Here is a 13,020-nt window from a genome sequence, read left to right on the forward strand (position 1 = left end):
ACAGACTTCAAAATCCCAGCAAGGCTGATTTCTGATTGCCCAAGAGGAGGATCGTTTCTGCAAGAATCATAGAATTGTACAGCACAGAAGGAGACCATTCGACCCATCGTGCCTGTGCCAGCTCTTTGAAAGAACTATCCAATTAGTCCCAACTCCTCTGCTCTTTCCCTATAGCCCTGCAAATTTTTCACCTTCAAATGTTTATCCAGTTCCCTTTTGAAAGTTAGATTTGAATTTGGTTCCAACACCCTTTCGGGCAGTGCATTCTAGATCATTCAACAACTCACTGCAGGGCAAAAAAAACATTCTCCTCATCTTCCCTCTGGTTCTTTGTTTACCGGTCCTCCTAGTTTTATCTTTTTTCCTCTTTTCCGAAATGGAATGGTTCATTGTGATGAAGAACCTGTCCTAGTCTAGTCTGGCCAAAAACGAGAAGTCAGATTTGAATAAGATTGAAGACTTTGAATTTGTGCCCTTGAGTGCAACGAATGTTCACCAGATGATTCCTGTGATGGGGGATTGTCCTACGAGGAGAGATTGAGTAGACTAGGCCTTTATTCTCTAGAGGTGATCTGATTGAAACATACAAAATTCTTACAGGGTAGATGCAGGGAGGATGATTCCTCTGGCGGAGGAGTATCGAACCAGGGGTCACAGTCTCCGAATAAGGGATTGGCCATTTAAGACTGAGATCAGGAGAAATTTCTTCACTGAGGGTGGTGAATCTTTGGAATTCTCTACCCAGAGGGCTGTGGAGGCTCAGTCTTTGAATATATTCAAGACCGAGATCAATAGATTTGGGGATTTTAAGGGAATCAAGGGATTTGGGGTAGTGCAGGAAAGTGGAGTTGAGGTAGAAGATCAGCCATGATCTTATTGAATGGCCGAGCAGGCTCGAGGGGCCGAATGGCCTACTCCTGCTCCCAATTCTTATGTTCTTAGGAATAACAGATTAGTGCTTTTCCCATAGAAAATCTATGCAAAACAAAAAACAAGTTATTAAAAAGTGTTCCATTATCTACATGAAATAAATTGCTTCAAATCTCATGAATGACTGATTTCTTCCACTGTTTTCTACAACATTGTCATTTATAAATGACTTTAATGCTGCCCATTAAAACATAAAATTCTAATAGTCTGTCTGGAAGTTATATTAGAAGATTCTCCATGGTTATTGTCACCTTTTGAGATATGACGTGAACACAGAGACTAGTTGGCTATCCTACAAAGGGTTACTGTGAGGATGAGGCTCAATTTCCTGAAGGGCTACAACATAAGAACATAAGAATCAGGAGCAGGAATAGGAAATACGGCCCCTGGAACCTGCTCCGGTATTCAAAAAGATCATAGCTGATCTGATCTTGGTCTCAAAGTCACTTTCCTGCCTGTTCCCCATAACCCTGACTCTCTTGTTGAACCACCAATTATCCTCATGAAGTTCTCTGATTGAGGAAGTGGAATGCAAACAAAAAGAATTTTATTTTGAATGATGTGCCACCAGTAGTAACACAAGTCCACAGAAACCCGAATTGGCATTCTGCTGCACCAGATCCTCAAACATACTGTATGAAATATAATCACATCCAGCAATAATTGCAATAAAATGTACCTGTTGCATATTGATACACCTCTTATTTTAGAAATTGGGATGATAGGCATGACTATGCAGTGTCAAGAATTGAGATGTTGGAATATTAATGTGGATTTGTCAGAAAGGAATATCTCTTCAGTTCTCTCAATTAGAACAATCGTAAGGCAGAGAAACACAGAAAAGTAGGTTGGGCCACAAATTGGGACTGATTTTATAAATTCCAGGGCCACCTTTTCTAAGTCATGAGCCATAGAAACACAAATCACTGATCAACTGTCCAGTGCTCAGCACTGACCTGCAGATTGAACAGTCCTCCTCACAATCTAGGCATTAAGACAGTGCTCAGTCACTGTGACAGATAATTTCAGTTGGCTATTATCCATTCTGTGCTTTTTAATCACCAAAAGGCTCACATTCTTTGAGAAATCAATATTTTTTTGTCTTACCATTATTAGACTGTAATGTATTTGCTTCATGGGTTCTTTGCTTAAGAATTCATAGCAAAACATTGCTATTAAGAACTAGTTGGTTTATTAGCAAAGCTTTAACAATCACACTACATATTACCACAACAACCACCTGCCTCATCGTGGATCTCCTGAACCCAACTGGCTGGGGTTTTATTAAGTCTAGTAAACATCACGTGACTGGCTAAGCCACTCACAACTCAACAGCTCTACAAACCTGTGAGCATCCTCACAAGTGCATATATTATACAGACAAAACCCTAAAGCCTATACACAAGATTACAGATGTGAGGTAATATTGAATGCATTTTTGGCCATCTGGATGCATAGTCAATGATGTGTGAGGTCAGGAGGCAGGTCCTCTGGCTCAAAGAGCTCTTGGAGGGCTGCTGATTGCCTTTCGAGGGATCTGTCTGCTCATTTGGCAGTAGTGGTTCACAGATGCAGAAAAGCACCAGCGCATGGTGCTGCTTTGGTGGGACTTGAAGCCCTTAATGCTGGGCATACATTGGCTGCTGTGTTTGACTGCACTTCAAAAGTACCTAATCGGCTGCGAAGTGCTTTGAAATATCCCGAGGACATTTGAAGGTTCGAGCCAACACGCATCCTGTAGTCTAATCTACCCGTCTCTATTTTCAAAAATGATACCCTTGTAAATGATGCTCTCGCCTCAGAGTGTACAAATGTATACCCGGTAATTTTGTTCGCATTTAATGTTAAAGGTCTGTTCTTTATAAACTGCCCTTAATCTATGCAATCAACTTTCCTTGAATTGGCAATGGATATATAAAAACTTAGTTTAAAAAAAAATTATTTGTACAAAATGGATGAGTGGGATTAATTTAGAGGATTACATTTAATCCCTTGGTTAACACTTTTATTAGTGACTGTGTCCAACCGTGCATGTATGCATTGCACTTGCAAATCTTACTCAAAACCAACTGACGACCACATAGACTTCTGTTATTCACCTCTTATGGTGAAGTTGTTTTTTGCAGTTGCATACTATATAAGCAATTTGTCAGCAGTGCAGCCATGAATGCACACTGCCACAATGTGCACATCTATTCTTAGAATCACTAATTAAGGAAGCGTACTACTTTAAATCATTTTCAAATCTTCCATTTTCTGCAATGTGCATTCTTTATGGGAGTTTTGGGACTATTGCTGTGAGGGCTGCCACTTACTCATGTACATCCTGATTATGCTGGCAAAGCCACAGCAGTGTCTTGATTGCGAAAGGCCCTCCTCTGTCTGATTCTTGTATCTGTTTGTTTTCTCTCGTTGCAGCTCCCAGGGGCAAAAGAGGTTGGAAGACATTTTATGCTGTGCTCAAAGGCATGATTCTTTACTTGCAGAAGGTAATTCAAAAAATAGCCAGTTGATGAACTTAAATGCACATTCTTTCAATCCTATAGCGGCATCTTTGTTTGACATTCAATGGCAGAATAGCACCCCATAAATGGGAAGTGATGTCATCGCTACGATTAAGCCATCAGTAACTCCTCGGCCGTGTAGCAACTGCAAGGAACCTCCTGGTTCCCAGTGTCCGTCTTGACACCTGCAGGTGGCAGAGCAGAGCAGAAAAGCAACACAAGTAAAATAAAACTGCCCCATAAAATAATACATCAACAGAAGTTAATTCAATCTGATCTTTGGGTTCAAATGACAGTTATTAACTGCTCCTTCAACACTCTTGTTTTATGTTGAAAGGTTGGGCCTGAACTCACTGGAATTTAGAAGAATGAGAGGTGATCTTATTGAAACATAGACATTTCTGAGGGGGCTTGACAGGGTAAATGTTGAGGATGTTTCTTTCCCCTTGTGGGGAATGTAGAACAAGTGGGCATGGTTTCAGAATAAAGGGTCACCCATTTAAGACAGAGATGAGGAGGAATTTCTTCTTTCAGAGGGTCGTGAATCTTTGGAATTCTCTACCCCAGAGAGCTGTGGAGGCTGCATCATTAAATATATTCAAGGCTGAGATCGACAGATTCTTGATCTATAGAGGAGTCAAGGGTTATGGGGAACAGGCAGGAGAGTGGAGTTGAGGCCAAGATCAGATCAGCCATGATCTTATTGAATGGCAATGCAGGCTCGAGGGGCCATATGGCAGCCTACTGCTCCTATTTCTTATGTTCTTATGCACTGTGGCATCTGATTTCCCTCCCTAGTTCAGTTACTGCCTTGTAATGACTCCCAACTACCTCTAAGTTGTAACATTATGCATCTAAATGGCTATGAAGAGAATGGAGCTGTTTCCGTTATTTCATACTGTTGGCCTGCTGAGATGCTTGAGCTTTTAACTCTGGACCATGCTTAACTTTGCCTTTTAAAGGAAAGGAGAGCAATCCGGAATCATGAGCGTTTTTATCTCTCATCTCTGATAGTTTGCACAGCCTTACAACATATTCTTCACGCTAATTTTACAAAGAGGCTGATGTCATAATAAATCAATGATTGATGAAGCAATTCTTCTCGAGATGAAAGAAGCACTTGACAATGGCACTTCTCAACTGGAAAGTAATGGTCCGTTGACAAAGAATAATCATTGCTGCGAGCAGTGCATCAGTTGATTACTTTGAGGAACCAGCCAATTTAAATGGGATTAGCCAAGAAGGGGGTAGAGCCTGCATTTGATGAATTAACATTATCTCCTTTATCCTGGAAATGTTTTCAATTTAAATCTTGGGTTTAAATTTAGTAAATGTTTATTTTCAGGACAGCTGCTATTCTCAGTCAAGCTTATGTTGTGTCAAGTAGAGGTTCAAAGTAGCTTTATGGTAACAGTTTCAGAACTTTGTGTGTGGGGAGAAACTTGTCTGCTTCGGTTTTGATGATTGAAAAGATATCCAATTCCTATTTCTCCCCGCCCCCCCTCCCTAATCATTTCTTGACCTTGGAGTTCCCTCACCCAAGACATGCACTTTCCCCCAGGAAGCACTGAATCCCTCATTTCTTAAACTATATCCACTTTATGTCCAACTGTAACAAAAACATACTAGGCCACCATTAGATTCCAGGTTAAATACTACAATTCTTTGGGAGTGACATTAGATCCCACTGCGCCCAATCTTTGGGCCCACTACAGGGAATAAAAGGACCAATTTTGCAGGGCTATTACCCGTTCAAGACGGCGTCTCAAGTACGTCCAACTCCATATTGGTTCAGGCGATTTATATAGGCGTCCCTGGTGAAGAGTTGAAATAGGCAGTGGGAGCCTCTTGCATATGCTAATGAGGGGCCTAACACTGGTTTCATGACACCGATCAGAAACTCAGTGGAGAATGTGCTGAGCACACTGTGCATGGTCTCCTCGTTCTTTTTGCCTAACCGCGGGAGCCCTTAAAGGGGCAACAAACTAAAAGCTACATTTTTAAATTTATTTTACCTTTTAATGTGGAGCCCATTGCTCACCCACATTTTCAGTAGCTAAATAACACACGGTGTTTTACATGGTATTGCGTTCCTGTCATTGTAAAACAACGTATCTTCTGACTTGCCATGAAGAACGTTATGGGAGAATTGCTTTTAATAATGAGGCTAAGCCAGTATCCATCCACACAGGTCATCGTTGGTTTTAAAATGAAGAATTTCATAGAGTTGCATAAACGCGGCTTGTATTCCCCCGAGATTAGAAGTTGAGGAGTGATCTAATCGAGGTGTGTAAGATGATGAAGGTATTTGATAGGGTAAATACAGAGAAACTATTTCCGCTGGTGGAGGAATCCAGAATAAGGGGATACAATCTTATATTTAGAGCGAGGTGACTCCGGAGCTGTTGTGAATGCAATAACTCAATAGACTAAATACTGTAAACTCCGAACAGGTACAAACCTGGCTCTACTTTATTGGGGCCCAAAGTGATTACATTACAAGATAGCTGGCCTTTTATATCAGGGCCGCACACACGTGCGCACAGCCCAATGACCTCCGACAGTGACGCCAGCTGGTGGCTAGTAAACCCAAACATACATGCATGACAATATCCCCTTTTTAAGATATTAGTAACGGTCTTTTTACAAATTGAGATGTTCCGGGGCTTTCCGCTCCCGAGTTGAACGTCTCAGTTCAACTCCAGCCTTGGGTGAATGTTCTGAGTCTGTTATGACTGGGGGCTGGGTAGCCGATCTGATGGGAGTGGCATTGACCATGTCAGGGATTGAAAGTCCAGATTCATTGACCATGTCAGGGATTGAAAGTCCAGATTCATTGACCATGTCAGGGATTGAAAGTCCAGATTCATTGATGACAGCGGAGTCCTCTGATGACTGAGGGTAGGTTGGTTGGTCACTGATTGTGTCTTCCTCAGACTGTTCCGGTTCTCAGTGCCAGGTCTATGGTGAATTACATAATCATAGGCAGATAATGTCAGCGCCTACCTCTGGATGAGGGACGATGCATTGGTATTGATACTTTTGTTTTTCGAAAACAATGAAATAAGTGGCTGTGATCTGTTTCCAGTTGAAACCGAAGACCAAACAGGTACTGATGCATCTTTTTAACCCCATACACACAGGCTAGTGCTTCTTTCTCTACCATGCTATAGGCTCTTTCCGCCTTTGACAAACTTTTTGAAGCAGATGCAACAGGTTGTAATTTGCCCGACTCATTAGCTTGTTGGAGCACGCAACCAACTCCATATGACGAAGCATCACAGGCCAATACTAGGTGCTTACATGAATCATAATGTACCAGCAGCTTGTTAGAGCAAAGCAGATTAGTAGCTTTCTCAAAAGCTCTATCTTGAGACGCACCCCAAACCCAGTTGTCGCCTTTTCTTAGCAACATGTGCAGTAGCTCTAATAAGGTGCTCAACCTAGGTAAGAAATTACCGAGGTAGCTGAGTAGACCAAGGAACAAATGCAGCTCCGTCACATTCTGAGGCTTGGGTGCATTTTTGATAGACTTGGTTTTCAAGTCTATAGGCCTGATACCGTCAGCAGCAATTTTCCTCCCCAGGAATTCGACTTCTGGTGTCGTGAAAACGCACTTTGAGCGTTTCAGTCTGAGTCCCACTTTGTCCAGACGATATAGAACCTCTTCCAGGTTGTTCAGATGTTCAGCAGAGTCACAACCTGTGACCAATCTGTCATCTTGGAACACGACAGTTCTGGGGACGGACTTCAGTAGACTCTCCATGTTCTTCTGAAATATGGCTGCAGCTGAGCGAATTCCAAAAAGGCACCTGTTGTAGATAAACAGTCCTTTGAGTGTTGATGCATGCAAATTTCTTTAACGTCACGACCAGCTCCTGTATCATCTCGGCTGACGTCAGATCCAGTTTTGTGAACGACTTCCCCCCCGGCTAGTGTTGCAAACAGGTCATCAGCCTTTGGTAACGGGTATTGATCCTGTTTCGAAACTCGGTTGATCGTAACCTTGTAGTCTCCACAAATCCTGACAGTGCCATCACTTTTCAACATGGGAACAATGGGACTGGCCCATTCGTTAAATTCAACCGGTATGATCCCTTCACGCTGGAGTCTGTCCAGTTCGATTTCGACCTTCTCCCTCATCATGTACGGAACTGCCCGAGCTTTATGATGGACGGGTCTTGCATCCGAGTCCACGTGGATCTGCATCTTGGCTCCCGTGAAATTGCCGATGCCTGGTTCAAACAGCGAGGGGAACTTGCTCAGCACTTGAGCACATGGAGTATCCTCCTCCAACGACAACGCTTTGATCTCGTTCCATTTGATTTTTTTTCTAACCAGTTCCTGCCGAACAGCGTTGGACCATTGCCTGGAACAATCCATAATGGTAAATCGTGAAGCGTACCATCATATGACACCTTGATTACTGCACTGCTAATCACCATTGAGTTCTTTAGTGTACGTACGCAACTTGGCATTGGCTGGACTCAGCTTAGGCCTCAGCCTTAGTATCCCACAGCCCGTTGAATGTCCTCTGGCTCATGATTGATTGACTCGCACCCGTGTCCAATTCCATCGACACCGACACAGCATTAAGTTTTACATTAATCAGTATCGGTTGGTTCTTTGTTAGGAACAAATACAGTCCATGTCCTCTGGTATCTCGGATTGCATATCCAGATCCGCGCTAGACTGGTCATCATCCTCCACGTGGTGTGTCGCAGCACGCTTGCTCAGTTGCAGACACATGCGCTGGAGATGCCCCATTCTCGAACAGCCTTTACAAATATACTGTTTAAACCGACACTGATGATGTCATTGAATTCCCCACAATGGCAACACGGTGATATCGGATTCATTCCCGTTGGCGGATTTTGAGCAGCCACAGGTTTCGCGTACGCAGTCGGGTAGGCCTTGCCATATGCAGCTCCGCCAAACGACGATACTATCTTGTTTACAGTACTTACTGAGTTCCGATTTTTCAATGATATCTGCTTTAAGCTTTTGTCCGTCGTCATGCATGATTGGGCAATCATGATGGCCTTGCTCAAATCTAGTGTCTCAGCCGCCAGTAGTTTACCAGGATCACCTCATGGTTGATGCCGATTACAAAGAAGTCCCGCAGCATGTCTTCCAACGCAATTTCGAACTTACTCGGTCCAGCTAGATGTCTTAAGTCGTCGATCAATTCCGATACATCCTGGCCCTCAGAACGAACTTGCGTATAGAATCGATATCTTGAGATGATGATGCCTTCATCTGGTTTGAGATGATCATGTACCAGAGCACACAATGTTTCATTGTCCTTGGCTGTTGGACTTAAGGGCGAGAGGAGATTCTTTGAGTCCATAGATTTTCGGACCGCAAACCGTGAGGAGGACCGCCCTGCGCCTAACTGCGTCTGCCTCTTTCTCCATTTTGTTGGCCATGAAGTACTGGTTCAAGCGGGCTACAAAGTCTACTCAATCTTCTCCCTCCACGAATTGCTCCAGAATTCCAATTGTGCTCATTTTTGTTACCTCGTCGCGAAATGTTGTGTATGCAATAACTCAATAGACTGAATACTGTAAACTCTGAACAGGTACAAACCTGGCTCTACTTTATTTGGACCCAAAGTGATTACATTACAAGATGGCTGGCCTTTTATACCAGGGCGTCACACACGTGCGCACAGCCCAATGATCTCCGACATTGGCGCCACCTGGTGGCTATTAAACCCAAGCATACATACATGACCGGAGCGAAATCAGGAAGCGCTTCTTCACAGAAGGGTGGTGGAAATCTACAACTTTCTCCAAGTCCTGTGGATGTTGGATCAGTTGGAGCTTTCAAGACTGAGATCGGTAGATTTTTGAAAGGTAAAGGTATCAAGGGGTATGGAGCAAAGGTGAGTAAGTGAGTTGAGGTCATGATCTCATTGAATGACAGGACAGGCTCGAGAGGCTGACTGGCCTACTCTTGCTCCTATGTTCCTAATTTAGTGAAACCCATTGTGAAACGTAGCTGGTGACTGGAAAAATAGCAACGGGTATGACTTGCATGTGAACCAAAAACCTGAGACTTAAATGCTCTATTATTTTGTCTCTAGTCTATATTTTATCTCCCTTATGTATTTTTAGTAAATTAAAGCAATCATGATCTGTTTTCACATATATATGTGATTGGAGGAGATAAATCCTTAAATTGTTAGAGGGTATGGAAAGAACACATTCTAAAAGTGGATTTAGGAAGGAACCATTTGTGAAAATAAAATGGGGTGCGAGGGGAAATATGGTTTTTTAACAACTTATATATAGTGCCTTTAACGCAGTAAAACATCCCAATGCGCTTCACAGGAGTGTTATAAGACAAAAAATAAATTTGACAGGCAAATTCTACTAACAAAAGAATTGCAGCAGATTTTTCTTTTCCGTGTGCCTAGTAACTTCCACAGGCCCAACCAGCAAAATTCTTCAAGTAGCATTTAAGAGCAAAATACAAGAAGCTCAAATATGTTTTGGTTCTGTCTTCACTAAGGAGAAATCCTTATTAGTCAGGAAATGGTGTTGGGGAAATTTAAGGGACTGAAGGCCGATAAATCCCCAGGGCCTGATAGCCTGCATCCCAGAGTACTTAAGGAAGTGGCCCAAGAAATAGTGGATGCATTGGTGATCATTTTCCAACATTCTATAGACTCTGGATCAGTTCCTATGGATTAGAGGGTAGCTAATGTAACCCCACTTTTTTAAAAAAAAGGAGGGAGAGAAAGAACAGGGAATTATAAACCGGTTAGCCTGACATCGGTAGTGGGGAAAATGTTGGAATCAATTATTAAAGATGTAATAGCAGCACATTTGGAAAGCAGTGACAGGATCGGTCCAAGTCAGCATGGATTTATGAAAAAGAAATCATGCTTGACAAATCTTCTAGAATTTTTTGTGGATGTAACTAACAGAGTGGATAAGGGAGAACCGGTGGATGTGGTGTATTTGGACTTTCAAAAGGCTTTTGACAAGGTCCCACACAAGAGATTAGTGTGCAAAATTAAGGCAGATGGTATTGGGGGTAATGTATTGACGTGGATAGAGAACTGGTTGGCAGACAGGAAGCAAAGAGTGAGAATAAACGGGTCCTTTTCAGAATGGCAGACAGTGACTAGTGGGGTGTCGCAGGGTGTCCAGTGTTGGGACCCCAGCTATTTACAATATACATTAATGATTTGGATGAAGGAATTGAATGTAATATCTCCAAGTTTGCAGATGACACTAAGCTGGGTGGCAGCATGAGCTGTGAGGAGGATGCTAGGAGGCTGCAGGGGAACTTGGACAGGTTAGGTGAATGGGCAAATACATGGCAGATGCAGTATAATGTGGATAAATGTGAGGTTATCCACTTTGGTTGCAAAAACAGGAAGGCAGATTAATATCTGAATGGTGACAGATTAATAAAAGGGGAGGTGCAACGAGACCTGGATATCATGGTACATCAGTCACTGAAGGTAGGCATGCAGGTACAGCAGGCACTAAGGAAGGCAAATGGCATGCTGGCCTTCATAGCGAGGGGATTTGAGTATCGGAGCAGGGAGGTCTTGCTACAGTTGTACAGGGCCTTGGTGAGACCACACCTTGAGTATTGTGTGCAGTTTTGGTCTCCTTATCTGAGGAAGGACGTTCTTGCTATTGAGGGAGTGCAGTGAAGGTTCACCAGATGGCAGGACTGACATATGAAGAAAGACTGGATCGACTCGGCTTATATTCACTGGAATTTAGAAGAATGAGAGGGGATCTCATGGAAACATAAAATTCTGATGGGATTGGACAGGTTAGATGCAGGAAGAATGTTCCCGATGTTGGGGAGGTCCAGAACCAGGGGTCACAGTCGAAGGATAAGGGGTATGCCATATAGGACCGAGATGAGGAGAAACTTCTTCACTCAGAGAATTGTGAACCTGTGGAATTCTCTACCACAGAAAGTTGTTGAGGCCAGTTTGATATATTTAAAAGGAAGTTAGATGTGGCCCTTACGGCTAAAGGGATTAAGGGGTATGGCGAGAAAGCAGGAATGGGGTACTGAAGTTGCATGATCAGCCATGATCATATTGAATGCTGGTGCAGGTTCGAAGGGCCGAATGGCCTACTCCTGCACCTACTTTCTATGTTTGCGGAATCACAGTTCTGTCAACAACAAAAAAATCACCTCCCCATTCTTTCCTTTCAGTTTTCTCTCCTGAAGGCTTTCCCTCCTTTCAGGAGTAGGTATCAACAGGCTATTCGAACAGGTGGGGCATCGCAACTAAACCTGATCCTGTCACCCATCCTTGCACTTTCCAACCGGATAGTGATCGGGAGCAGGAACTCTGACTAATTGTTTTCTCCCCTTCATTAGCACAGGGCTGTTGAATCCAATAGGAGAATCTCACTTGCTAATTCAGCACGGATCAAGGATTAATTTTTTCAGCCTGCAGGTCTCCGTACAACACCTTACTGTTAACTTACCCACTGAGCCGCAATGGGATCTGCAATCGATTCTTTTGCAAAATCAGAGCTTATGTTTGACCAGAACTTTGAATAGAGACCAAATCATTACAACCACAGGAGCTGATCAGTACAACCCACAATTTAAATTGCATTTAATCATTGGCAGTGTGAAAGTAATGATGGCAATCCATTATATGTTAAAATCCAATTGCAGATACAGAGCCTAACTTACATGTGCTATCCACTTTATTCTATTATTCAGTTGCTTCACTGAAATCAGTTTAGTATCGCTGGTGTTTGTATTCCGTTAAACCCATTTATATCTGAACTCAGTATAAATTGTTTATATTGCAGTACCAAGGAATGTCATGCATGCATTTTAATACTGCAAGCTGGCTGCTTGCAGTAGACTTCTGCTTTTGTACAAAATTAATTGAACAAAAAGTACAATGTTGGTCAGTAATAATGGTGGGGCATGGTTCACTGGTGGGAAAACATGCAATGGTGGTGGAAGCGGAGACGATTAATGATTTCAAAAGGAAATTGGATAGGCACTTGAGGGAAATAAACTTGCAAGTCTACAAGGATAGAGTGGGGAAATGGGACTGACTAAATTGCTCTACAGAGAGCTGGCATGGACTCAATGGGCCGAATGGCCTCATTCTGTGCTGTCATGACGCTATGACTCATTTTGTAGTTTGTGAGCTGCCTCCTCAGATTCAGTAGGCCATTCAATTTGGTATCATCTGGAAATTTGACTGGTTAATAAGTTTCTGTGGCGCAAGTATTAGCAACGATAGGTGCCCCAATTCTGAACTTTGGGGACCCCCACTCAGCATTAGCCCCTTGACATAAATCCTCCAGCAAGTACCTGCTGCTTTCTGCACTTCAGCTGGTTTCTTATCCATTTCCCAAGTTCGAAGCCTAACTGATGGCCTTTCATGTGGAATTTTGTCGAATGCTATTTGAATGTTGAGGTAGGCCCAAGTAGTAAGGCCTTCCACAGTCAACTTGGGATGCCGCTTCCTTAAAACAGTTGTAGAGATTTGGCCAGGCAGGATCTTTCCTTTCTGAATCTTTGGCTGCTGTTTACCAGATTGTTATCATATAGTGTGCTGTAGGAGGAGAAC

At 42.9% G+C, this 13,020-nt stretch overlaps 1 protein-coding gene across 2 annotated transcripts in view; it reads left to right on the forward strand.

The window, feature by feature from the left end:
- Positions 1 to 13,020, forward strand: part of LOC139249545 (PH and SEC7 domain-containing protein 3-like) — a 201,433-nt gene that overhangs the window by 152,201 nt on the left and 36,212 nt on the right. For both annotated transcript variants that reach the window (XM_070872485.1, XM_070872493.1), the window contains exon 9: positions 3,349 to 3,419. In XM_070872485.1, coding sequence (XP_070728586.1) covers positions 3,349 to 3,419 — 71 coding nt within the window. The remainder of the gene's footprint in view (positions 1 to 3,348; positions 3,420 to 13,020) is intronic.

Source organism: Pristiophorus japonicus, chromosome 2 (genome assembly GCF_044704955.1).
Source record: "Pristiophorus japonicus isolate sPriJap1 chromosome 2, sPriJap1.hap1, whole genome shotgun sequence".
In the NCBI taxonomy this organism is placed as follows: Eukaryota; Metazoa; Chordata; class Chondrichthyes; family Pristiophoridae; genus Pristiophorus; species Pristiophorus japonicus.